This window comes from Lagopus muta, chromosome 18, assembly GCF_023343835.1.
Source record: "Lagopus muta isolate bLagMut1 chromosome 18, bLagMut1 primary, whole genome shotgun sequence".
Classification (NCBI taxonomy): domain Eukaryota; kingdom Metazoa; phylum Chordata; class Aves; order Galliformes; family Phasianidae; genus Lagopus; species Lagopus muta.
Genome location: NC_064450.1, coordinates 5,194,040 through 5,220,172, shown reverse-complemented (window position 1 = coordinate 5,220,172; position 26,133 = coordinate 5,194,040). Strand labels below are relative to the sequence as shown.

General features: G+C 53.5%; 3 protein-coding genes across 4 annotated transcripts in view; 2 read left to right on the top strand and 1 right to left on the bottom strand.

The window, feature by feature from the left end:
- DNAH17 (dynein axonemal heavy chain 17) overlaps positions 1-4,951 on the top strand; it is a 28,527-nt gene extending 23,576 nt beyond the window's left edge. The window contains exons 73-79 of the mRNA XM_048965274.1: positions 97-288; positions 373-552; positions 913-1,095; positions 1,974-2,156; positions 2,372-2,515; positions 2,979-3,204; positions 3,973-4,951. Of these exons, the coding sequence (XP_048821231.1) occupies positions 97-288; positions 373-552; positions 913-1,095; positions 1,974-2,156; positions 2,372-2,515; positions 2,979-3,204; positions 3,973-4,220 (1,356 nt within the window). The 3' untranslated portion in view covers positions 4,221-4,951. The remainder of the gene's footprint in view (positions 1-96; positions 289-372; positions 553-912; positions 1,096-1,973; positions 2,157-2,371; positions 2,516-2,978; positions 3,205-3,972) is intronic.
- PGS1 (phosphatidylglycerophosphate synthase 1) lies at positions 4,041-19,787 on the bottom strand. 2 transcript variants are annotated; one of them, XM_048965286.1, is made up of 11 exons: positions 19,441-19,787; positions 15,398-15,587; positions 14,422-14,499; positions 13,269-13,368; positions 12,471-12,660; positions 11,954-12,132; positions 11,211-11,584; positions 11,051-11,105; positions 7,630-7,778; positions 4,968-5,110; positions 4,041-4,154 (listed from the first exon to the last, which is right to left on the bottom strand). In XM_048965286.1, the coding sequence occupies exons 1-10, from the start codon at positions 19,572-19,574 to the stop codon at positions 4,991-4,993; spliced, it is 1,569 nt and encodes a 522-aa protein (XP_048821243.1). In that variant the 5' UTR covers positions 19,575-19,787; the 3' UTR covers positions 4,041-4,154; positions 4,968-4,990. The 2 variants fall into 2 exon arrangements, with proteins under 2 accessions (XP_048821243.1, XP_048821242.1); XM_048965285.1 differs by having other exon boundaries at positions 11,051-11,584; positions 19,441-19,783.
- Positions 19,788-20,858: 1,071 nt separating this feature from the next.
- SOCS3 (suppressor of cytokine signaling 3) lies at positions 20,859-22,923 on the top strand. Its single transcript, XM_048965319.1, has 2 exons — positions 20,859-20,971; positions 21,200-22,923. Exon 2 carries the CDS (start codon positions 21,267-21,269, stop codon positions 21,894-21,896), a length of 630 nt encoding a protein of 209 aa, XP_048821276.1. The 5' UTR covers positions 20,859-20,971; positions 21,200-21,266; the 3' UTR covers positions 21,897-22,923.
- The last annotated feature ends 3,210 nt before the right edge of the window (positions 22,924-26,133 follow it).

Here is a 26,133-nt window from a genome sequence, read left to right as displayed (position 1 = left end):
TTCATTATTGTACATATACACTCCTCGGTTCTCCTCTGCTGTCACCCACGTGGGTTCTTCACTCTCTGGCCCACTCTTGCTGCCGTTCCCCTGCAGGACACGCTGGAGATGTGCAGCAAAGAGATTGAGTTCAAGTGCATCCTGTTTGCACTCTGCTACTTCCACGCGGTGGTGGCGGAGCGGCGCAAGTTTGGTGCTCAGGGCTGGAACCGCTCCTACCCCTTCAACAACGGGGACCTGACCATCTCCATTAACGTCCTGTACAATTACCTGGAGGCCAACCCCAAGGTAAAGGGCTACGCAGCAGCCCTACCACGCAGCAGAGCAGCCCTGCGAGGCCTGCAGCCAGCTGATGGCAGTGCCTCTGGGTAGGTGCCGTGGGATGACCTCCGCTACCTCTTTGGTGAGATCATGTACGGAGGGCACATCACAGATGACTGGGACCGGCGGCTGTGCCGCACCTACCTGAGCGAATACATCAGTGTGGAGATGCTGGACGGGGAGCTGCAGCTGGCCCCGGGGTTCCTGATCCCACCCAGCATGGATTATAAGGTAGGGAAGAGCATTCTCAGCGCAGGAGGCCATACTTAGCATTACAGTTTGCTGTGGAAAACCACGGCTCTGGATTAGCACACGCTGGTCACAGTTCCCTCACACAACCCAAAGCTGGAGTGTAGGAAAAAAAAAACAGCTCTGCTTTTTCCATCCAGTGGAAACATGCAGCATCACTGGAAAAACAGCTCTTGTGGCTGGGGTGGTAAGGAACAGATTTGAGGTAAGACAAATGGAAAATCATCCTAAGTACCGGCAGGCAGCTGTGAAGCACCAACAGCAGAAAGTGACGATGCCTCTTTTTCGAGGTGGAAAGGAAATTTGCACTTATGTGTACATATCTGCTCAACCCGTGCCCAGGGCTACCACGAGTACATCGATGACAATCTGCCACCAGAGAGCCCCTACCTTTATGGCCTCCATCCCAACGCCGAGATCGGCTTCCTGACCGTCACCTCCGAGAGGCTTTTTCGGACCGTTTTAGAAATGCAGCCCAAGGAATCTGATGCTGGAGGTGGCTCAGGTGCCTCCCGCGAGGAAAAGGTAAGTGAAGATGTTGCTGCTTTAGTGGGGGTGGCCTGCAGGGGGGACAGAGCTGAGCAGGGAACACAGCATCACAGCGGGAGCTGCAGAGGGGATGCTGGCACAACAGCAGGCTCCACAAAGGGCACACAGCCCTGCCAAGTAGGTTCTGCTGGAGCACGTTTGCACTGGGGCCCCATGCCCAGGCTCCTCACCCCACTTGGTACTGGCACTGTAAGTGAACACCAGCAGGAGCTTCACCCTCTACAGCTGCTGAGGAAGCAGAGCCCAGAGCCACGGCGCACACAGCAGTGGCCATGGTGTCCCGGGGGCCCCTTTCTTCCTCCCCTGGTCCCACCTCAGTCCCAGAGCAGGCAGGCCCTGCTCACCCAGCACTGAGCACCATCAGCTGCAATCCTCCACTCACCCCACGAAACCCAAAGGGTAGAAATGCTGCCCAACCCGTCTGGCTTTGCTCAGTGTGAAACAGTGAAGTTAGCAAAGGCAGCAGCGCTCAGAGCTGGGCAGAGAGGTGCAGTGGCATAACACAGGTCACATGCTGTGCTCAGTAGATAAAGCACGCCTCGTAATTTCCACACATGAGAACAACTACTAAAAACACAGAATTCTTAAAATTTTAATTAAAAAAATGAAAGCTTTCCTCCTGGCTCCTTTGCATTTATACTTGAATTTCAGTCTCCTTTGCTTCCTGGCTATTCACAGTGAGCTGCAGCTTTTTAAGATCCAGGAGCAGGCAAAGAGAGGAGCACGAGTAACAAAGGAGGAAGCACAGGAAAACACAAAGGCAGAGAAAGAAAAAAAAACCTTACTGCCTTTTAACTGTGAACTCACTGCATTTTTCCTTGAATAACAGCAGGTTTATGTTCTACTTTTTCCAGGTGAAGTCAGTCCTAGATGAGATCATGGAGAAGCTGCCAGAGCCCTTCAACATGGCAGAGATCATGGCTAAAGCAGAGGATAAGACACCATACGTGGTGGTTGCCTTCCAGGAGTGTGAAAGAATGAACATCCTGACCCACGAAATCAGGCGCTCTTTGAAAGAATTAGACCTGGGGCTGAAGGTAGGCACTGCTGAAAGCACCTTTCCCTGCCCAACCCTTTCCTGTGATCTGCAAATAGCTGCTGCTCGTTTCAGAGCCCATCTTGTACAAAGCACTTTGCTGCCTGCCTTTGCTTTTACACCAGCCCCGTGCTTTGTACAGGGCTTGGAAGTGAACACTGCCATCAGCCTTGCTTCTTCCAGCTCCATCTGCCCCAGTTCTTGTCTTTTTTAAAGGGAGAACTAACGATTACATCAGACATGGAGGAGCTGGCCACTGCTCTCTTCTACGACAGCGTGCCTGAATCCTGGACACGTTATGCCTACCCCTCTCTTCTCAGCTTAGGAGCTTGGTATGCAGACCTGCTCCTTCGTATTAGGGTGAGCAGATTTCTTTTGAAGACTAAAGCTGGTGGAGGAAGTAGATACCACAGGAGATCAGGACTCACTGGTAGTGAACTGTTTTATTTTTCAGTGTTAGTTTAAGCAGTTTAAAGCACCTGCACTGTTATCCCAATGAGAGCCCAAGGTTGAGACGAGATCACCATTAGTATGTGACACTGTTCTGAAAGAACATGACTAATGTAACATTATACACCTCAGAAAAAAAATATATATGTTTAATAAAACCATGTATTTAAAAAAGAAACAACAGCAGGAGTTACTACAATCCAAATGAACAGTTGGAGTTGAATAGCTGCAGTGCAATCTGGTATTTATTCATCTCTGACCACACCACCCCAGCTGCCCAGCACCTGAAGCTCAGCTCCGTGACATCAGAGCTGTGCTCCACTGTCCAAAGGCCAGGCTTTGCTCTACAGCACTTTGCTGTTGTGTTTTCCAGGAACTTGAAGTCTGGACAACGGACTTTGTGCTGCCTGTGACGGTGTGGCTGGCAGGGTTCTTCAATCCCCAGTCTTTCCTCACTGCTATCATGCAGTCCATGGCTAGAAAAAACGAATGGCCACTGGACAAGATGTGCCTTTCAGTGGAAGTGACCAAGAAAAACAAGGAGGATATGACAGCTCCACCCAGAGAAGGCTCCTATGTACATGGCTTATTCATGGAAGGTAAAAGATTACATCCTGTAGGAGATGTTTCAGGCACAGAGAAATCAGAACTAATAACTCTTGCAAACACAGCAGGTGTGAATGCTCACTAACTTACTAAATTTGGGGGCAGCTTTTACAAAGCTCCGAGCAGCAGAGCCTTTATCCCATGCCAGTGTCAGACACACACCAGCTGAGGGCAGCAGCAGCCCGGTTTTCATGCAGAGTTTCACCAACCAGAAACTAAAGGCAGGCTGCCTACTGAGCACCTGAGGACCCAGCGGCTTTAAGCTGCGCGGTTCTAACAAATAAATACATTTCACTACTGTCTAACGTGCGGATGAGACAAACCAGGAAACTCAGACCATAAATAATTACTGCTAAAAAGAATGAGAGGGGATGAGATGGCAGTAACAGCAGAGCGCCAAGAGTCAGCTTAAACAAGGGCACAGAGCAAGTCAGACAGCTGCCGTAGCTCCCACCACAGCCAAGTTCCACCTTCCCCATGGCAACTGCCCTGCCAACCTGCACTGAAGGGCCGAGCAGGGGCACAGTTGGTTCAGACATCCCACACACAGCAAAGGCAGAACACATTCATGAGTCGCAGTGGGACGCCAACACGTCAGCCCCAGCGACCCCTCAACCACGGCCCCCCAACCTTCAGACTTGACCCTCTGCAACCCTGCTGCTACAACAACCCCTGCCCACCCGTTAGTAGTTAAAAAGCAGCCATTTTGAAGTGAAAATGCATGGGGCTGCTGGTACCATGACAGCTGTGTCACCGTGCAGGAGCTCGATGGGACATCCCTTCCGGGGCCATCGCAGACGCTCGGCTGAAGGAGCTGAGCCCCACGATGCCAGTCATCTTCATCAGAGCCGTCCCTGTGGACCGCATGGACACCAAGAACGTCTACGAATGCCCTGTCTATAAGACACGGATGCGAGGTCCCACCTACGTCTGGACCTTCAACCTAAAGACAAAAGAAAAAGCCGCCAAGTGGATCCTTGCTGCTGTCGCTCTGCTTCTGCAGGTCTAAACTCCCATGGCCTGGAAAGCAGCAAAGGCTTTCACTTGCCCCAAACCCCTCGTGTAACTTAGCCCAAGCATTAATAAAGACAGTGCAGGAACTGCTGTTGTGTGGACAGTACTCTTGCAGTGCACAGAGTTTCTCAGGATGGATACTGGCTTTCAGTGGGTGGTTTCTTATAGAGCATTGGTTCAAGCCAGGCTGCTGAGGCGAGCCTAACAGAACAGCATGCAACCACCCAGACTCCTTTCCTTCTCAGAGCTCTCCTCCTTTTCACAGGTATGTGTTTGATCACTCAGTGCTAACTGCAAGCACAAGTTTATCAAGCCATACACAGCAAGTATTCCTGCATGGAAATATTTGTTTACATCAGATAGAAAAAAAAGGCAGATTTGGCACAGTTTGCCCACAGCTCAACCTGCACAACCCACAAATCCCAGCACCTCTGCCTGGGACCAATGGGACCCAGGCAGTCCCACATACTGTGGAACACTCACCTTTCTGCCACAGAGACAAACCTTCATACCCTCCACCTCCCAGCTTTCAGATGAAAGTCAGCTCTGAACCTCTGACAGTGGAGTCCTTTTATTTCTGCATCACAGAATTTGCTCTATTCTTTCACAGAAAATAATTTCCATCAGCAGCGTTGCCAGTTAAATAGATGAGAGCTGCTCTGGCCACCAATGCCCGCCTCTTTGTTATAAAATAATCAATCTGTTATAAAATAATTCTCCAAAAGAACAGCAGAAAACTCACCCAAAGCTGCAACTCTGCTTCTTTCAAAAGAAATTCTTGATCAGAGGCGTTACCAGTTTCACCCACAGCTTCACGTGTCGACTTGGCTGCTCAAACGTTGATGACGACACAACACCTGAGCAGAGGTAGAGCTGCTCCTGCTCCTGTACAGAGAAAAATCATCCCAGGAAATTAGAAGCGTTTAATTAGATAGAACAGCCTGTAAGACAAGGCAGAAAACTGGCCACGATCCTGCCAGGATCCTCACAAGCCTGAGCATAAGAGCCTCATTCCATGCAGCACAGCTCACAGAGCCATGAAGCCACCGAGGAGGCAGCACAGGGGCTGTCCTGCCACAGCTCTCCTTCTGGAAGTAACTGCACTAACAAAGTGATCCTCAACAATTAGTAATTTAACTCTACAAACAGCAAAGGCAGAAGGCTTTGCCTTTGTGTGCCTTGAAGCTCAGCCCTCTTACAGCTGTCGTTTGAGAAAAATCCTAAATCCCTTGCTGTAATTGCCAGAAAAGGAAACCTTATCATAATCTCAAGAGACTGGCTTACGCACTCCTTTCTAGACACAGCTCAGGCACTGTGTTTTCAAATGAATGTGCAGTCATGACTTCAACTATATTACCAGAAACACTTAGGCTTCTTCATTGTGTACACAGCACTGCTGAAGGAGGAAATGAACCATCATGATGATAATATGTGCCTGTGTCACACGTGTAAGCAGATTTCTGATCCAACGTAGAAGTGGTTTTCCTACCAAAACCAGTTAGGTTTCTAGATTTGCAGGCAAACAAGGAGCAGATCATCTCCTGTAAGTCTGTACTTGATCTCTTGACTAGTTTAGTTGTCACAAACAACAGAAAGAACACAGAGTACAATGCAGACAGCAGGAACCAGGCATCGGAAAGGAGCACAGAAACACGAAGCAGGAACAGACAGAAGTGTGTGTGAGCCAAGTCAGCCTAATTTTAGAAACCCAGCATGCTACCATCAGTGCTGCTAAGAAGCCTCTGTGTCACGGTCATCTGATACAGTGAGGTAAGCTGATCACTGAAGTGAGAGCAGTTATCTGAACTGAAATTCACAGAATGCTCAGCTCATTCAGCGAGACTCCCAGCCCCCCCTTCTTCTCAACCCCCTGCTTTAAAAATGCTGCTGATGTTTGCAACTGAATGCTGTACAACCAAAGGGGCTTCGTGGCACTGTACATATTACATATGCACAAGTGCAATATTACAGATTACTGTTAAGAGGTGGCTGTTGCACATCAGCTGCAATATCAAAAGCTCTGTTGTTATTGAAAGGTTATTACTAAGGAGGAGGAAGCTTTAAAGGGTGAAAGAAAGAAATGTCAGATAGAAAAGCCCAGAACGCATCCAATTCCCTGAGAAAGGCACTGGGCATTCTGTTTGCTCATGTAACTGAAAATGGCATTTCAGCTGCAGTGCTGAATGGAGTTGTAATTTGCACAGAAGGAGAGAGCGCTCCATTAGAGCCTGCGTCACCTCGGCATAAAGTCGAGTCCTCTGATCAAAGATCACAGAACAGTAAACAGCCAATCTCAGAATCAGCTTCCAGCAAACAGGAATCATTTAGAGCCTTTAAATTAGATCACTGCTGTGCTGTTTGAGAAAATTCCTCTGTCATGTTTTCATTGATTCTCTCCTTCCATTAGAAACAAGCAGAGGCAAGATGTGAATTGAAATATTCAAGTAACTCTTCCAGTAATAGAATTGTTTTTGATTAGATACACTCTGACTCATTCTGTGGAAGAGCCCTGATGCAATAGGGCAATTCCCATTGATCTGTGCCTTCTTGTGCCAAGACTCAGCTTAATACAAGGCATTTTTCAGATCCCTGAGTCGCACACAGAGGCACCAAACCAACGCTGCTCGCATCAGAGCACTGCAAGAGAAACTGCTGGGGACAATGTCAGCTCCCATAGAAGACTCAGAGTCAAGACTGACAGGGACTGGAGAAGCAGCAAGAATGCTGAAGAGTCCAAGCTGCCTAATGAGAAAAGAAAAAGCCAGGACACTGAACATTAAGCCACTGAAAAATGCTTGTGTCAACACTAAGAGCTGCCGCGTGTAATTTCGTGGGCAATGCAATCCAAGCAGCCCAGAAATGCTCTCACTGTAGAAATTGCACTAAGATCTGCTGCCCTCATTCACCTCCACAACCACAGGCAGCCACCCAAGGGCTAACTGCTTGGCACTCACAGTCCTGCAAAGGATTTCCCAAACGCCTGAGAAGCAAAGTCCCACAGAAGTGTGAGACAGGAGGTCCCAAGGGCCCGACCTCATCAGCTCAGCATGCTGCTACCTCGGCAATGCCCAAATATTGGGGGATAAGGCCTGAGAACGTGCTGCATGAGCAGCACACAGAGCCAGCAGATCCCCTCTGTCTCTCAGCATGCAGTGTATGAGCACTGCGATGCTCGAGTTCACTGGGGACACATGTTCTTTCCCATTATGGGCTCCATTTCCCAGAAACAGGCACTCGTAGCAGGCATCTCATCAATAGTCACTTAACTGACAGCTCCTTGAGACTTCCTATGCTCAAGAAGGTTTTGAATTATCGTGGCTGCAGGTTTTTATTGCAGCTGCGTCATCAGCATTCCCTAAGTGACCAACAAGCACAGCATCCACGTTATCTCCCCAGCTGCTTACCTGGTGGAGTTGCTGCTGCAAAGCTTTATTTTCTGTCACTATTGCAACCTGAGCTTCCAAGTCACGATGAACGGATCGATATCCAAAATTAGGAGACCCAATCAAGGTTAGGCAGGGAAGACTGCTCCCTGCCAGGTACAGCCAGAGGCCTGCAGGAAAAACAGGAGAAGAAAGGAAGTGTGGCAGACAAAGGAAATGACTGGGGTAGCCTCAAACAATTGCTTCACTTGGAAGAAATGAATTAAACACTTTAGATTGACAGCAATGTAAGTGATCGTGACACAAAGCAAGCCCTCAAACACGCTCCCCTGAAGTTGGATGGTTGTGTGATCCTTGGGGTACAGCTGCACAGCCTGCACTGCCCAAACGTGCAGGTTTTTCACAGGGGCTGCTGGGTCGTGCCCTTAAGAATGTAAATGCACTGCACAGAGAGCCCCCAAAATTCAGAACGAGTAATTGTCATTAAGTTAGAGGTCATTTTGCAACACAGCACCTGAGATGCACTGACATAAGGCAAACAGTGTGTCAGTACCCTGCAGCAAAAAGAAAACCTTCATCAAGGGGTGGAGTGCCACACAGGCACATGAGCACTGCAGCAGTCCATTCCAGAAGCAGAGCACAGTGAACAACTGCCTTCCTGGGACCTCACAAGACAGCGGCATGAAGAGGCGTCTTCCTGCTCTGACAGGTGAGCTCACATGAAAGCAGCACTGCTGAGAGAAGTGCTAATTACTACGCCCACTCGCTTCCTGAGGACTGATCCTTCCCCAGAAGATGAATCCAGTCCTTGCCAGGACCAAGGCTCACAAGGCCGCCCACCACGCAGCTCTGCCCTCCCCAGGGGGCGCAGCCCCAGCAGCTCCTGAGGGATGGCTGATCCCCACTGCCAGTCACACGGAGACTGCAACAAAGAAATCGCACCATAAAAACCACCTAGGCCTTAAAATAGAAGCAGGTTTCCTAACTCAGCCCCAGAGCAGTTCCAAGAATGCCTTGAGTAAGAAGCTGCCGATTCACCGCTGGTTCCTGTAACCTCCTCCCCGCCCCCAGCATCACACGATCAGCAGCTTCACTGCTGCTTTCAGCTGCACCTCCAGGCCCTGAGCTGGCACTGCCCGTGCTGTGGCTGCCCCACGGACTGCCCCACGGTGGTGCAGAGGGGTGCAGTGGAAGGTGAGGAGCCCAGGAGGTACTCAAGCAGCAGCGTACCTCCTGCAGGCTGTGCCAGCAATCGTGGCAGCTGCACGATGCCCCAGCTGGGAGGACCTGTGCACACAGAGCCATGCCAGGCAGCAGCCACTGCCTTGCTCTTTCTAAGCAGCCCCATAGCAGCCCTTTACTGTGTCTCTAGCTTTATGGCCACCTGGCAGGATCTGCTCAAACAGTGACTCACCTTTCCAGAAAGAGGAAGAGCAGTTTCCCGGCCACTACTCAATAGCAGCAATACAGGCTTATCTCAGAGCAAACAGCCACCTGCCTGGCACTTTGTCACCTGACGCTAACATGGAAGGGACCCTAATCCCAAAAGATAGCCCTGCGTCACTCACAGCACTCCACCCAGAAACCTGCTGGTCCACACGCCTGCAGGCAGGCTCATCTTAGCACGTAACAGGCACTGCCAAGAGTCGTGCCCCACTCCAGAAGCCAGGCTTCCAGGTGGTTACCTTTCACTTGCCCCAAGGTTTCCTCCTTTCTCCCCTTCTGCCCTGCCCTCCCTCACACTGCAAGACTCCCAAAGAGCAGACAGCTCTGCTGAGCCCCTCGCACTGCTCCCAGAGCCCCGGGCAGCCCACAGCCTCCTGCTGCAGCACACAGAGCATGGGCAGGTGCCCTCTGGATACTGGGAGAGCTGCCATGCACAGCAAAGGCCAACAAGGGAAACCCCACTGGGAGCCAGCAGTGCCCGGCAAGAGGAGCAACCTACAAAGCACAGAGCCCTCAAGCAGGTGCTTCCTGGAAGGCAGCACACACAATGTTTCCAGCCAGGCAGGCACCACAAGGCACCGAGGCAGGGCTTTGCAGCTGCAGAGGCTGATGTCACTGCCACCAGGGCACAGCACGCATCAGGAAGGCTCGCAGCTTCTATATATAGGCAACTCAGCAACATGTGTGTATTTTCTTTAGACAAGAGAAGGCCTACTCAGCAGCTTTCTCTCCCTGCCACCTCTGAACCTACTTCCCAACAGCCCCGCAGGAAGCCGGTTAGATAGAGGCATTCCCACAGTCGTTAGCAGCTAATCTCAAACAAACAAACAGAGCTGAACTACCGGTCAGGGCCCTGCAGCAGGCCTGTGCTGGCTCAGGGTGCATCCTTCCACCCTTCTCAGCAGCCACACGCAGCAAACAGTGACAGTGCCCCTCTGCACAGCCTGGGGAAGCTGGCTGTTAGCAGTGGCAGATGGGGCACTGCTTACAGGAACCACGCTGCCCTGGGGGACCGGTGAGCCACTGCAGGAAGTGAGACAGTGACAGCAGCAGCAGAAGGTGCTGCCACGCACAGCAGAACTGCCTCAGTGTGGCTGGGTGCTACTCACAGTGAGCTGCACACTGTACACCTCCCGCTGTAAGCAGCCAAGTGTCCTCAACTATTTGCATGACTTCATTCTACTGTGTATAATGTAGGAGTAGAATCAGCATCTGGATTTTCTGGAAGGAAAACTGAGAGAGACAATGAGCAACAACCAGTCAGGGCAAAAAAATTCACACTTTGGTCAAGGTGGGCTTGTGACTGGCCTGAGTGTGCTGTCAAGAAAGAACCTGGGGCCTTGTGCAGAAAGCTATGATGACAGTACTTCATCTATTTTTTTTAATCATTTACATTTGTTAAGCAATATCCATTTCTCAGCAACTTCCCCTCCAGCTCCCAGAAGGCACAAGGGTGCACCTAATCAGTACCCTGCACTTCACCATGTGCCATAAAGGGGAGCTGGTACAAATTCTCTGAAGTGTGGGTCACCCCACAAAGCCCTGCTTCCAGGAAGACCCAGAATCCAGGACCTCAACAGGCCCACAGCTCTGGGCCCATGACAGAACCATCATTTCTCTTTGCCCAAACCATCAAGAGGGATACAGGAATCACAATTACTACCACAATCATATATGTGTGTATCAATAACCATCTAGATGCCTTCTTTCACTCACACTGAGTGTGTGTGTCAACATCAGGAAGATTCTTGTATAATCCCTAGGACTACATTTAAATTGGAAATCCAGAGGCAAGATATGACTCTGCATGGTTATCTCCTGGGTGATTCAAATCTTCCAGGCTTAGGCAAGCAGGATGTTCAAATCTTGGCTGGGTGCTTTTGGAGGTGGAATCGAGACTCAGCACCCAACCATCCCCTCACCAGCTGCACAATCAAAATATATGCAAAGCACACATGCTTTCTGAGCAAGTCCTCCTGAGAAACAGACATCTTACCTTTGGCATGGAAAGTCCATCCAGCCCTGGAGTACTCCTGCAGCTGGATCCTCTCCTGCTGGTGAAGGCAGCAGACCTCATTGTAAAACTGGTGTTCTATGTAAACGTAGGCAGAAGGGATGGCACCTGCCACCCCTTTGGCACCAAAAAAACCATTCACCTCTGGTGAGGCCAGAAGAATCCGATATTCTGCCCTGGTGCCCAGAATAAGGTCCATGTAAGCTTGTGTCAGGTTGAAGTAGCCCGTGGTGAGGTATATCCTGGCATCTCGTTCAGCCTCTGTCAGCAGCGTCTCTGTGACCATCTCATCTATTTGAATCCCAAAAGGCTTCATTTGTATTAAGGGATAGATCCACGTGTCAGGTTCTGGTTTCAGACCCTCAGATGCTTCAGAGTCATGCTGGGGTAACGTGGAGCTGCCTTGCTGGCTGCTGTGGAAAGTCTTTGCATGAAGGAGTTCTTGTCGTGTCCTGGCAGAGTCGATCACCTCCATCACTCTTCGATTTGCTATCTCACAGTATCTCACCTTATCCCCTGTAGGAAAACCAGGAGAGATCACGTCTGACACCTAAAGGTACAGAGCTTTGCATCACCTACTGAGTAGCCAGACACCAATATCAGAACAAGGAGTTAACACAAAAACATTCAACCCTAAGAGGGGTAGAAACTTGACGAGCAGCTGCTCGAAAAACCCACTGTTCTCAGTATTCTTCCTTACTCAGCGCCCATCTGATTCCCAGAACAGACTCACCTACAAGATACTAATTACCAAAACTGCCCTATATTCACAAAACTTTCAGTATAGGTGCACACATCTAAAATTACAGACCTTGATACCAAGTTACAAATCGCTCCTTTCCTCTGGATCACATCATCCAACCAGGAAAGGAGACACCCTCCTACCTTGGTAGGGGTGTACCATCCCCTCCATCATCTGGACTGTATCATCTTGCTGTAGCTGCAGAGACACATCTCCAATTGCATCCACCAACTCCGTGAAGAAGTCTGCAATCTCAGGAGAGTCCTGCAGGAGAACATAGCGGTCCTGACGATTGGTGAAGTACAAATCACTCAGGTTTGCACTAGGAGAGAAAAGAAGAGTTCCAGAACAGAGTACAGGCACACAAACTTGAACACCCCAGCCCAGGTTACAAATCCCACCCAGCATATAATGAGACCAAAGCACAAACGTGCCATCTCCTTCTGGATCTCGAGGATGTGTCTTTCCCTTTTGAGAAAGACTCTTCCCTATGAGAAGATTGTGTGAAAGACCAACGGTTGCTTTTCCATATTAGAAAAGCATCATTATGATCGTTATAGAGAGACCAGGAGCAAATAAAGAAGTCCAGACAACTCTGGTGGTGGCATCAAAAGCTCAGCTAAATCAACCATAGAAAGGCCTGAAGAGGAAAGGACTCACCCGCTCAGGATGACATTATCATCAAAGAGATACACCTTGATGTGCTGCAGCCCAATGGTCTCATTAAAACGCTCTGGAATCAGGAGCTTGAGAAGCCCACGCAGGTTGGGGGTGTGGAAAAGGGAGACACGCACTTGTTCAGGGAATCTCTGCAGCAGTGGGATCAGCATTGTGCGAGAATTCTTCCTGCCTGGGAGACACAGAGCTTTCACACACTGCTTCAGCACGGGGGAGGAACGCGTGACGACGGCACAACAGCTCCTCACTGCAGGCTGCTGGCAGGGCACAGTGCCAGCACCAGGCAGCTACAAGCATTTTTTGCCTTTTTAATCCCTTTAGTTTGCCCTTAGGTCAGCAGTAATGTCGATATCTAGTCGTACATCTGTAGGTGAGTGGGCTTGGAACGGGCACCATTTCACACTCAGCACCACCACAGCCTGCAAAACGTCACTGTGCTACTTCCACTGCCCTGCTCCTCCTCAACAGGAAAATATGAAAGAGCACAAAGAATGAGGACGAATGTACTGACAGGTGAACTAGGCAAGCAAGAAAGCCCAAGCTGCACAGAGCACAGCATCTGACCCTGTGATCTTCTGGCTCCTATCAACTACTTCCTGAACAAGAGTTGAGAATTTTCTGGGAATACACAATTACTGGTAAACAACAGGACAGGTTTTGAAATTGATGTGATTTAAGCCTGTAGGTCCCATCAGCCAAGACAGCCTCTCTGAAAAATGACAGCATGTCCAGCCTGACTAAAATAAGCTTTTGAAGGAAGGAAGGTATCAGAATATCTACCCCGAGATCCCCTGGTGTAGTCAAGAAGAATGGAAACTCTGAGGTTTGGTGATTCATTTGCTTGCAATGATTTCTCCAGTGTTTCTTCTAAGCAATTCACCTGCAGAAAGAGATTGTACTACTCATTACAGAAAGCAAGTCAAGCTTTGTAAGGAAAGTGCTCAGAAACCAGGAGGTCAGTGGTGGTGAAAGTTTCCACACCCTGAGTGTTTCCTAGTCATGCAAAACACTGCTAGTTTGGGCACCACATCTGTCAGACTGCCATCCTACTCTATCAGCCTGAAGCAGCATAGGAAAGAGCATCAATTTTACAGGCACGCATTCTTCCAGCCTCTGAAGAGCAATTAACTTCAGCAGAAAAAGTTTCAGCATCATTCCCAAATCACAGACTTTCATTACCAACAAAAAGCCTTGGCAGGAATGCACAAATTACACAGAGGCAGTTTTATGCCCTGGCTACAAGTCTGTCACATACAAATTCCAGCCTCGTGTACAAGCCCAGACAAAACCAGGCAAAAACTGCTGTGCAGGACTCTGTCCACCTTTACCCTGCAGTGAAATTTGATTCTAACATAATAATTTGGCCAAGGTCAGACTTCTCCCTAAAGGACTTAGAGAATGCTTTTGTTTCTGGAAGGACAGGAAACAGGAAAGGTAAACAACACAAAGCAAAACTGACCTCTGTCTTAAATGCAGAGAGCTACTACTGAATGTGCATACTGCATTTGCAGGACAAAACACGGGGCTACATACAGACAAGGAAAATCAAGCATGATCCCCCAGTTCTGCAGAAGCCCTTGGAGCACTATGCCAGTAACCCCTGGCAGTCAGAAACACCCAGGCTGGTTCATTCATATGAATTCATGTGCTCACTAGTTCCAAGGCTCTGTTGAAGGCTTAAAACAGAGCTGCATACACCTCCCTCCTCCATCCCAAGCATAAACACATAAACGCAGTGAAGAACCATGAGAAAGCTCTCAGTGAGAGGAAAAAATGTACACAAGTAAATCTGTATGAAAGTTCTAAGGAAATCAAAGTTCATCAACTACACCTCGCACACAGCTCCCACACCTGCAGAACAAGATGCTTTTTGCAGAGGGAAGTGTTTTCTTTCTGCACTCACCCCCATTTCTCAACCCTCCTTCATACTCACCAGCTCCTGTTCAAGGAGTCCAGTTCCCAGGTACAGTGAAGCCATCACCACTCGCTGCTGGGCTGTTTTTATCTGCACCTGAGAGTAGTAGAAAATAAATTCAGATTCACTCACAGTCGCTGTGATGGCTGGGATCTAACTGTTCAAACCACAGAAACACTTCAGTTTCACCTGAGGAAAAGCACAACCAAGTAACAGCGCACTGACAGCAAGGATGTAAAACACACAGGTCTTTCTAGAGCAACATCAGCACCACTGTTGCACCCACAATTCAAGCAGGGAAAAAAACCCACCAATGTTCTCTGGGAAGCTAAGGAACTTGTCCCCTGCTAAAACTCTTCAACACAAGGGCAGTGACACTGCACTAGCTGCAAGCTCTGGGCTGTATCAGTGTCACACTAGCAAGCCCGGCTTTCATTCTGCTTTAAACCTCTGTATCCCACCCTGTGAACTATTCAGAACCTGATTGGATCTAAATTCAGAGTTGCTCTCAGTCTGTGAGAAATCACTGAGTGGTGCCACAGTCCTCATGCTGTTCAGAAGCAAAACAAGTTAATGCTTTCCTCAAGATGGACAGCTGCTTAAGCAGGGACACGTTAGCTGGCCACGAGCAGCACCACAGCCTTCCATGCCATCTACATGAAGGCTCTGTGCCAAGCATTTGCCCTCCTCCCTCGTTCCACCTGGGGGTGAGAGGAGACCCCGGTCAACAGAGCTCTCCTTCCCTTCTTTCCCCCTCCTCCTCTGCTCACCGCTGAAGCCAAGGGCTGGGAGCTGCTGGCTCACCCTACCTGCACAGCCCACACAAGGCCTGTAATCCAACAGCTTGCTGCAGCCCAGATCATGTTTCAGAAGCACTTGAATGCACTTCAAACACATGCTGTCAAAAGACTGGTGCAACCGTGCGGAACAAATCCTCACCTCAGCCCTGCTGCTTGTTCCCAAAGAACATTCAGACTCGGAACCCACAGCTTACCTTCAAGAGTTCATAGAATTCAGCTGGAGAAGAAAGCACCTTGACGTGAGAGCTGGAGATCCCAAACTCTGGAACCAGATTCCTGATCCACTGGAACCTGTGTGCTCCTTCTGGGCAAAGGGAGCAAGGCATGGCTGTGATCACAGGAACCGGTGGGGTGAGCAGTGGGGCCAGGAGAAGCCATGATGAGCTGTGAAGAGAGATGGAGGAATTCTGTGTGCCTTTGCTTCCTACAGACAGCCTCCAAGCAAAGGAGGAGCTGCAACCAGGGCCAACACATCCCAAGGATCCACAAAGGCAAGAAGGCTTTTCCCTTTCCATATCTCACAGAAACCAAACCTAGAAATAGAAAACCATATGCAAAAGGTGGCAGGTGTTAACATCATCAGCTGCTGTCCCAGCTGGCAGAGGGAAACAACTCCTTCACCAGAACACTGAAGGAGAAGAGCAAACAGGACAGAAGCTAAAGAGGCTGAGATGTGAACCTTCCAGCACCCACAAACCAGGCTTCTGGCAGTGCTGCTCTCCCTGTCATCAATCACTCCTGAGCTCCACCCCAGCTACACAGGCTGCAGCTCTGCCATGATGGATGCTCGCTGCCATTTCTAGCTTAGCTCTCAGCCAGGCTAAAGATCACACGTTTCTGTTCCAAGTAAAGACACTGTAAAAGTCACAATATTTGTAAGTCCCTTAATGAAACACACAAAACAAGCAAAGAGATCTAAAAGATGCAAAGTGCCTGAAAGCAACAAAGTCCCAGCAGCAGAACAACACACCCAAGGACAACGTGTGTTTTGAGGGGGACACAATATGAGCTGAGGATCACGGCTGAGGAACTCACGGTTTCCTTCCACTCGCATTCTGTACAAGCACTAAAAGAAGGTCAAAGCTCCTCTCACAAACTCCAAAGTAACTACAGGGGAAGCAGCAGGAAGCTCATTCTTTAAGAAGCAATAACAAATTTCAGGGCTTTGAAGTCATTTGGAAAAGAAACCAACTTACTGCTGAGAGTCATGCTTAAGGGGATGACAAGAAGTAAACGGCGTTTGTTCCTCTCTGCAGGCTTAACACGCATGCAAAACCATCCAGTCATACAATAACTCCTGGTGGGAGTTTGTCCACATGACAAAACCACATTTCAACACAATTAGCAGCAGTGACTCTCATGAGATCCAGGAATCGAAGAGCGAGTGACCGAACTCCATCCCTAAAGCGTGCAGGGAGCTCTTGGCTCTGCAAAACCCGCTCTCAGGAGCCCAGTGCCAAGCAGGACAGAGCGGGGGCAGCCGCCCCATCTGGGAGGAACGCCGAGTCCCACGGGGTTGGGGGGCAGCCACCAGCCTGCATCCCACCCCTCTGCCTTCTGCCAGCACCACAAACCAACAAGAAACTCGATTACGACCTTTACCAGAATTTGTGACGAGGAACTTTTAGGTTTTTACCATAATCCAAAGCCCGAATGACCACAGATTCCAGGAAGATGATTTCACTCCTTTGCTTCATGATAAAACGCTGGATCTTCACAAGGTTTCCGAATACCCTTACGCAGAAGCCAGGCAGCTTTCAGTTGCATTTCCTGGAAAATCCACTAGTTTGTCACTGACTGCTCATTGTAACACAAGTCTGAGTCAGTTTGTGCAAGAATTCCTGGGATGGTGACTTTCAGATCATGGGGACTACGCTCAGACTTGACATCCATAAGTGCTATTGACTTATGGCTGCTGGAAACAACTGGAATGTTCCACTGTAGATGGGGAAGGAGAAGGGGGGAGGGGGGGTCCTTTCAAAGCAGAAAAGAAATACAAGAAATACTGGTTTTTAGGCACTCTCAAGTTCGTCTTCACAGAACTTGCTCAGGACTTTGCTCAGCTCGTGTCCCGAGAGGCACCCAGGCTGCCATGCTGACACTCAGCAGCAATTTTTTGTTGGTTTTTTTTGGCATTACACAGTAAGAACTAATCAATAAAGGAGAGAACCATTTTCCTTCTTACTCTGTGGGTCAAACCATACCTCCAGAAGCCACCACACAGAGGCCAGGAATCCACTTTCCCAAAGCACAATTCCAAGCAGCCACTTTCTGGCACTGCAGGTTAACCCACACCCTCACACCCAGCCCAGCTCCACAGGAGCCCCCACTGCTGCTGAAGGAAGGACCCCAGATTCCTTCCACACAGTACTGACAGCCATTAACCACACACTGACTTTTTTCCCTGTCTCTGCAGCTTGGAGCACACCTACACTGTTTGATCTTTTAAATCACTGCAGAAATTTCAGCGCATATTAAAGCTGCAAGCTGAAGACTTTTACATACACAGAGCAAATCAGGATTTTGCTCTGGCCAACAGCAGCAACAGCACAGCAACCACTATCAAACAGCACCTTCTGCCCACAGAGACAGAAGAAAAGTTCAAGCCACCACGTCAGTGCAGCACAATCCTTTTAGGTGCAACACGCAACAAACAGAAACCACGTAACATTATGAAGAAATCACCAAAATTCCACACTTCAACAAAGGAGTTTTCAGAGAAATAGAAACTGGTGACGGGGGGGGGGGGAACCCTTCCCATGTATTCCACATCATCAAGTTAACCGGAAAGAGAAAACAGATCTAAAGGGAACTCGCCTCCAATCTCTTCTGCATAAGAAGTTGGCCCTAAATATAAATGAGGGATTTTCTGTGTGTGTTCTATTTTTAAAAGTTGTGGTTTTGGTACACAGACTCATGATAGAGCTGAAAGACTTGTTTCAATGTAAAACCTCATCTGCAGAAACGAGAGGTGAAGTGAAACTGCGGGGTAAAGCACTGTGCTTTCACCCACACATCCGTCACCACGCGGGGATCCACAAACTGCTCCTCTTTGAATTCAGCTGTGGCTTTCCAGGGCTCAGTGTAGTAATGCATCTGCATCAAGAAATGCTGATAAAACCAAAAGAGGAGTCTGCAGAGGTGCCCTTAGCTTACACCAAGGACAAACAGCAGAGCACAGGGGATAAAGAGTTCTGAGATGACTGCAAGCACAACCACAGCATGGCTGCTGTCCACAAGAAGACAGTGAGGACGTAAATATGTGCTGTGGTGGCAACATTGCTGTTCAAGAACAGGCCCCACTCATGCTGTGAGAGATGCTGCACTCACTGCAGCACAATACAAGGCCCTATCAGTGCTCTCTTACCAAATGCAGCAAGAAGTGATGCCCAAAGACCACAGAAACAGCCTTTTTGTTATTTAAGATGCATCAAAGCATGTTGTTTCATCACCTCTGAACCCAGCATGGGGTTCCAAGGAACTGTAATCACCTCTGCTGCTTTAATGGTTTAGTTTTAGCATGAGCTGTACTCCTAATTGCACAGCCCCACAGAAGCAGCAGAACACAACCAAAGGTACTGCCAGGATCACAAGAGAAGCACAGCACTGCCCAGAGGAACACAGCAGTGTGAGGGTCAACACAAAGGGCCGCAGCCACTCCCTGCAGCACAGCATGGGCACCCAGCACACAAAGGGCCGTCAGATCCCTACACCCACTACCTGCTCCCCAGCCCTGACGCTGCCCAGGAGGTTTCTCCTTTCTGCTGCATGGGAAAGGCAGAAGGGGAGCATCTGAGGGACGCTCACAGCACACCGTTCCCGACACAGCCTGCTGCACGACAGCGATGGGGCCATGCTGGGCACGCTGTGAGGGCATGCAGACACACTGTGCACCCCCGGGCCCCGTTCCTCCAGCTCCGAGCCGGGTGCCGTGCAGTGCCCAGGCCCAGGCCGCGCTGCGGGGCTGCTTGCGTTAACGGAGGCAGGGAACCCCCCGCTCCAGGGCGCATCTGAATCGAAGAACTCAAGAAGACGGAGCGAAAAGAGCCCCGCGTGCCTAAGGGGGCACGGGCATGGCCTCAGCTGCGCGCGGCGCACCGCGGTCCTCCGAGCCGAGGGAAGGCAGGAAGGCAGAACCGCCGGGCGCGCCCTGCGGGGGAAAGCCGCTCCCCGCCCCCACACGGCGCTCGTGCCGCAGCACCGGCAGGACGGAGCGAGGAGGGGGAAGGCTCCTTACCTGCGGGCGCGCCGGTCGCGGCCCCGGGACAGGCGGTCGGAGAGGCGGCCGAGCAGAGCGGCCAGACCCGGAGGACCCCGCGGCAGCCAGGCCGCTAACCTCCGCCACAGCGCCGCGCCCCCCGCAGCCGCCATCAGCGCCGCGCCTTCCGCTTCCGCCCGCTGCCATGGCGACGCGCCGCCTCGCACTTCCGCTTCCGGGTCGTCGGGGCTCCGCGGGAGCGCTGTGCTGTGAGCGCGGCCGTGCCGCCCGGGCGAAGCCGCGGAACGCAGCGGGCAGCCCGGAGTGCCGACGGCCCCGCGATCGCCCCGCCCTCGTGCGGGGATTCGCGGCCCAGCCGGAGCGCACCGCGCTTTCTGTCCCCTCCACGGGGCCGCGCGGGAGCGGCTCCGCGGCCTCGGAGCGGGGAGAAGGGGCGGGGAGATGGAGCCGGGCGGCCCCGCCCCCCCCCGCGCCCCGCCCGCCGCAGGCAGCGCTCCAGGGAGCGTTCGCGATTCGGAGCAGCGGCTCCACCGCAGCCGGGCTTCCCAGAAGCGCTCCGCATGTTTATTCCCGGCTGGCACGGGCGGCACGGGCAGCAGCTCCTCCGGGGCGAAGTGAACCATTTAAAATCAAATCTAGGGACAGAGCCCGGATTGTTGTCGAGTCGACGTGGACGGCATCTAAAGGAAAAAGCGGCGTTGTCCCCGAGCCCAGCCGGGGGGATCTCGAGTTTGTCCCCTCGGCTCTCGGGCGCTGCCCGTCCCCAGCGTGGGGGAAGCGTCCCATCCCGGGAAGGGAGCACCGAACCCCCCGGGAGCGGGGCTGCCCCTCGGAGCCCTCCGCCGGGAGGGGTTCACCCCCAGCAGTTCCCAAACGTGCAAACCGAGGGCGTTTGTTCTCCCCTGCAGCTCTGCTGGGAAGTGCACCCGAGGCCAGCAGCAGCCTGGAATGTTGTGCTTGAAATAAACTCGGCCGTTCGCAGACATCCGATCCGCTGCCCGCGAGGATGCGGCTGTCGGACCCTCGCACCCCCGGGGCACTGCGGGCAGCGGGATGGGGGCGGCCGGGCCGGGTGTCTCGCTGCTCCCCGCGAAGGCTGCCGGGTTGGGACCCAGGGATCCCGCAGCGTCTCTGTCCGGGGGTCCCGCGGAGCGGTCCTGAGGGTTCGGGACCCCCGATCCTCTGCTGTGCACCTCGGGGCGGAGGTGGGGGGAGAGCGAGCAGGGGGCCGCAGTCCCCGGGCTGGCCGGGGACTCACCTCTTCTTAGAAGGAAAAGAGCATGAATGGGAGCGGGAGGAGGCGGCCGCGCTGCCCGGAATGGGCCGGCGGTGCCTGGCGCTGAGCCGAGCCGAGCCGAGCCGGGCGGGGCGCGGGGAGGGCGCCGGGGAGCATTACAAGAAGCCGCGCAGTTCCAGGAAGAACCCGAGGGCGGGCTCTCCGCCCGCTATAAGAGGCCTCCCCGGGCGGCCCCGGCAGCTCCGCCGCCGTCCGCCGCCGCGCAACGAGACCCGCGCCCCGGCCGCCACCGAGACCGGCACTGCGCCCCAGGTACCGGCACGGGACGGGACGGGACGGGACGGGGAGGCGGGGAGGGTCCCCCCGCGGTGGGGAGAAACAGGGACTTAGGGTGCTCCCTGGAGGGATGTCGGTAATGTGTCCTGGGGATGGAGATGGGGGGGGGGGCATCCCGGGATGGAGGCGGGAAGGCCGGGCCGGGGGTGCACCGGGGGGGGGTCGGTTCGGGGCTGCCGAGTCTCACCGCCGTCTGTGCCGCAGGTGATGGTGTAGCGGCCGCTGCTCCCGGCAGCAGCACCCCGAGCGCGCAAAGCTGGCTCCGTGCGCCATGGTCACCCACAGCAAGTTCCCCACCGCCGGGATGAGCCGCCCCCTGGACACCAGCCTGCGCCTCAAGACGTTCAGCTCCAAGAGCGAGTACCAGCTGGTGGTGAACACCGTGCGCAAGCTGCAGGAGAGCGGCTTCTACTGGAGCACGGTGACGGGCGGCGAGGCAAACGTGCTGCTGAGCGCCGAGCCGGCCGGCACCTTCCTCATCAGGGACAGCTCGGACCAGCGGCACTTCTTCACTCTCAGCGTCAAGACGGAGTCGGGCACCAAGAACCTGCGCATCCAGTGCGAGGGCGGCAGCTTCTCTCTGCAGAGCGACCCGCGCAGCAGCCAACCCGTGCCCCGCTTCGACTGCGTGCTGAAGCTGGTGCACCACTACATGCCGCCCACCCCCTGCGCCGGGCCCGAGCAGCCCGGAGGGGCCCTGCATCCCAAGCGCACCTACTACATTTACTCGGGTGGAGAGAAGATCCCTCTGGTGCTCAGCCGCCCGCTCTCCTCCAGCGTCTCCACGCTGCAGCACCTCTGCCGCAAGACTGTCAACGGGCACCTGGACTCCTATGAAAAGATGACTCAGCTGCCAGCTCCTATCAAGGAGTTTCTGGACCAGTACGATGCCCCCCTCTAAGGGGCTGGCGGAAGGAGATCACGCTACAAGCACAAGAGCAGGGGACAGGCACAACGCCCGTGGCAGCAGGGACACGCGGGGCACGAGCAGCCTCTCCCCATGCAAGGAGAGGAGTGCCGGGGACGAGCTGCTGAGGACCCGGGGCTGAGCCTTGCACCCCTTGTTCTGGGGGATGCTCCGGGGCAATGGGGCCGCTCCGGTCGGACTGTGGGTGCTGTAGTGCAGCCCGGCCCAGGGCAGCCCAGGATGCACCCGCTAGGACTGTGCTGGAGTTGTGCTGGAGTTGTGCCCAAGAGAAGGACGCGCACCGGAGTCCAGCCGGTGCCTGACGCTGTTCCTCAGTTTTAAGGGGAAAGTGGTTTTTGCCCATACTGTACTTTACCTCTTGCTGCCTCCTTGTGGAAGCTCCTTTCACACCGGGCCCCAGGCTTGGAGGTTGCTGCCTTTTTGCCCTCGTTGCCATTTCCCAGGAGACTAAGCCTTAATATTCTCCCAGTCTGGGTTACTGCACATCGTTCAGTGATGCTGGAAAGTAACGGTCCTGGTAGCACACCGTGAAGCCAGAGGGGAACAGCCGGTCGTGATGCCATGATGGAATTCTGTCTGCTCACACCTGCGTGGAGGCCGAATGGCCGTGGTATCAGCACTGTTCTGTCACTCCTGAGCATGGCTCACTGCTCCGTGGGGCACTGGTGCCTGTGGGATCACAGCAGGAGGATGCCCTGAGTGCACCCCTTGTGAGTGCTCATCTGCGCCCGCCTGGAGAAGCAGTTGGGTGGTTTGGTTTTTTTTTGGCTTTTTTGTCTTTTTTTCTGTTTCTTTTTTTTTTTTTTTTTTTTTTAATTTTGAACCAAAGGGATGTTTACAGGCCTACGTGAATCACTGTCTTTTATAAAGATTCCATCTTCACCTCCAGCCTTGAGGGCTGAGCAAAACCATGCTTGAAATTCAACCAAAACAAAACTCAGATGAAACTTTGCACATATTTATATTTATATTCAGAAAGGAAACGTTTCCATAATTTATAATAAAGAGCACTATTTTTTAATGAACCCCCCCCTCCCTCCCCAATCTCGTCTGTTTCCTCCCATTCGCCCTTCGAGGCCGTGGCCCCCCATGTGACGCACGTCCCCCGTCCCCCCCCCCCCCCTCGCCGGCCGCTGCCCTCGTGCGATGCCGGGATTGTGTTTACAGCGCGTAAGTGCCGGCTTCCTGGAGCCGCGGCGCTGGGTGATTCCTGCCACAGTGACTCACCGCCCGCCTGCGTAAGCGCTGCTCCATCGTTCAGGTATGTGTGAGCCCACCACAGCGCTGCGCTGGGGGACAGGACCGGCTGCGGACACACGAAGCGCGGCTGAGAAGGGTCCCTTGGAATACAGGACACGGTTCTGTCCCCAGGGCACAGAGGAGCTGGGCTTATTGCCATGGCACGGTGTCCTGAATGAAAGCGTGTCCCCCCCCCGAGCAGCGCTGCGCTCCACGGGCATCCCGACCTGCGCTGAGCTTTGGGAGGGGCAGAGGCGTGCAGTAGGCACGGAGCTCCGAGAGCAATGCAGTGAGAGGCCCAGAGGTAGAAATCATCCCAAGCACCCCGTGTGCCCTGCAGCTTCTCCACAGCACCCCCAGGGCCAGTGGGCAAATCCCTGCCGAAGGTCTCACACACACGGTGTTGGGCATTTCCACGCTGGGCATTGCGTTCTGTGCTCCTGCCTGGGGAACCCCCAGCCGTCGAGGTTTCCCTTAGGAATTGCCCTGGAGCAGAGGGGTGGTGAGGGTGCCTCCCTCTGCTCACAGGCACGGCACAGTCCCAGTGACTATTTTGGTGCTGCTCTACAGGGCCACAGCTCATGGGCTGCCAGGAAGCGCCTTGCAGCCTGCCTGGGCGCCTGCCGGAGCTATGAGAGGAATGTCCATGCACGCGGGTGGCCGCCCGCCAGGCCCTGCTGAGGCACATCCCCACTCAGGGCTCCCCTGCCACTCCTCAGCCCCTGGCAGCACCAGGACTGTGGAGGAGAGGCGTGGGACAGCATCACTGCCAAAGCCCGCAGCCCCTCCGGAGAGGGACCAGGAGCATCGCATGCGGCTGGACCTGGAAGATTTTTCACTCCATGTGCTGACAGAACCGGGCATCCCTGCTCTCAGGGGTGAAGGGCAGCTGCCTTGCATGGTCTGGGAATGGGCACGGCGGAGATGGGAGCCACGGTCCCCAGAGGACTGAGCACCCCCAGGCTCCCTGCATTCTGCCGGGGCAGGGCAGCGAAACCACATCCCTATGAGAACAGCCCCAGCTCTGCGCTTCCCAGCAAGGGCCCCGTGCCGTGCACAGCACTGCAACCCACAGCTGAACCGGGAGTCCGGGAAGCCCTGTGAGCGCCGCGGGGTTCTTGGAACGCGCCCAACCTCACAGCGGCGGTGATGCGGCGGCCAGTGGGCAAATCCCTGCCGAAGGTTTCACAAACCCCTCGCCTTCCCAAAGGAGCCGAGCGGACTTGGCCCCACTTACGCAAGCGGCCGCTCAAGCTTGTCGTGGGCAGGCAGCCCCCCTGCCATGCTGAGCTCTGCACTGAGCTTCACATAACGCTCTGGCACAGCCCTGCACAGCAACACAGCTGGAATGGAGGGGCGCGGGCACAGAATGCTGTGCAGTGAGCACGGTCCTGTGCACAGCTGTGGGAATGGGCTCTGTGCCCCCAGGCTGCGTTTTCAAGAGTTCTCCTGTCACGGAGCTCTGCTCAGTGTGCAGCCATCCGGCCCAGATGGTGCACAGCCCTCTGTCCCGGGAACTGGGAACCGGCCCCCAGCATGAGCAGGGGCTGCACATTGGGTGCATAATGCAGGGAACTCTGCAGGGGATGGGTGTTCCTGATCGTGAACCCAGCATGGAGGTAAGGGGATTGGCCCTGGGCACCACATATGTCTCCGGGAAATTAGGGGCAAGCAGCTGTACCAGTGGCCCCACATCCACACCCTGCCCTGGGCCAGGCTCTTCCCACCGTGCCGCCAGCAGGTTACTGGCATCAGAAGGAAGCATCCACCAGGATGGTAAACCCAAGCCCTCTAGGGTCAGAGGGTGGCAGGAAACCTGCTCCATGGTGCGTACCAGCATCTGCAGACCCAAAAACAGGAAACAACTGCAGTCTGTGATTGTCGCTGCCAGACAGCCCCCAGCCAAGCAGGCAGCCGGGAGGGCTCTGCCGGGCACAGAGATCCGTCATAGGTAACCAGAGTGCACTGGAGTTCAGCCAGGCACACTGGGGGCTGCCCCCAGGGAGTGAGGCAAGCTCACAGGGCATTGCAGCCCTGCACTGGGCCGAGCAGCAACTCTGTGCTTCTCCTGGAGCAGTGGCTGTGACTCTGCTTGGAGCCCCTCTACTCGTGATGACTGCCTGTGGGCTCAGAGGCCCCGAGCTGCACTGCAGGCACCATCCCAGTGCTGGTCCATAGGACAGCCCATCAGAAAGGCCAACCCTAGGGCCAGGCATGACCTGCAGCCCACAGCAGCTGGGAGGGATGGAGGGACAGAGGATGGAGAGAGGTCAGCATTCTGAGCTGACAGGTAATTACCACCAGTATCTCCTCGCCTTGCACCAGGGCAGGGTGCAGGAGCAGCTCCACAGCCACTCAGGGTCAGTGGCAGTGAGCAGCAGCACTGTTGCCCACCAGGGCTATACAGAGAACCCTGATCTCACGGCACACCCCTCACGCATTTCCTCCTGCTCTGCTCCACACTCTGCAGCGCCAGGACGTTCCCACATCCACCGCCACATTTCCCAGTAGGATGCAGGAAAAGGCTGTGCAGCAGCCCGGGGACTTACTGTAAATGGCACCACCTGCTCCTTACATGGCAATTCCTCCTGTGGGGCCAGGGCCATGGGGACAGTTGGGAACAGGGACTGAAACATCTGCTCCCTGGCACGTGCTGCCGGGAAGCTGGATCTCAGCCACGGCGCAGCGCCGTGGGGCTGGCTGTGGGCTCAGGGCAGCAGTAGGTCACTGTGCTGCCAAGGAGCAGCTCTGCAGTTTGGTGTCCCCGAGGCCCACGGGCACTCTGTGCCCCATAGCATCCCCAGCTGCTCCAGGCTGCAGGCAGCACATAGCAGCAGCGGGACCCTGCGCTGGGCCAGGCCATGTTTTGGGTTGCAGAAGTTAACAGAGAGGCCTGTGTAAGTCACCATGGAAACCCCTGTCTGTTGCTGGAGATACAGCAACTCTCTGTTGCTGTATCTCCAGCGAGACC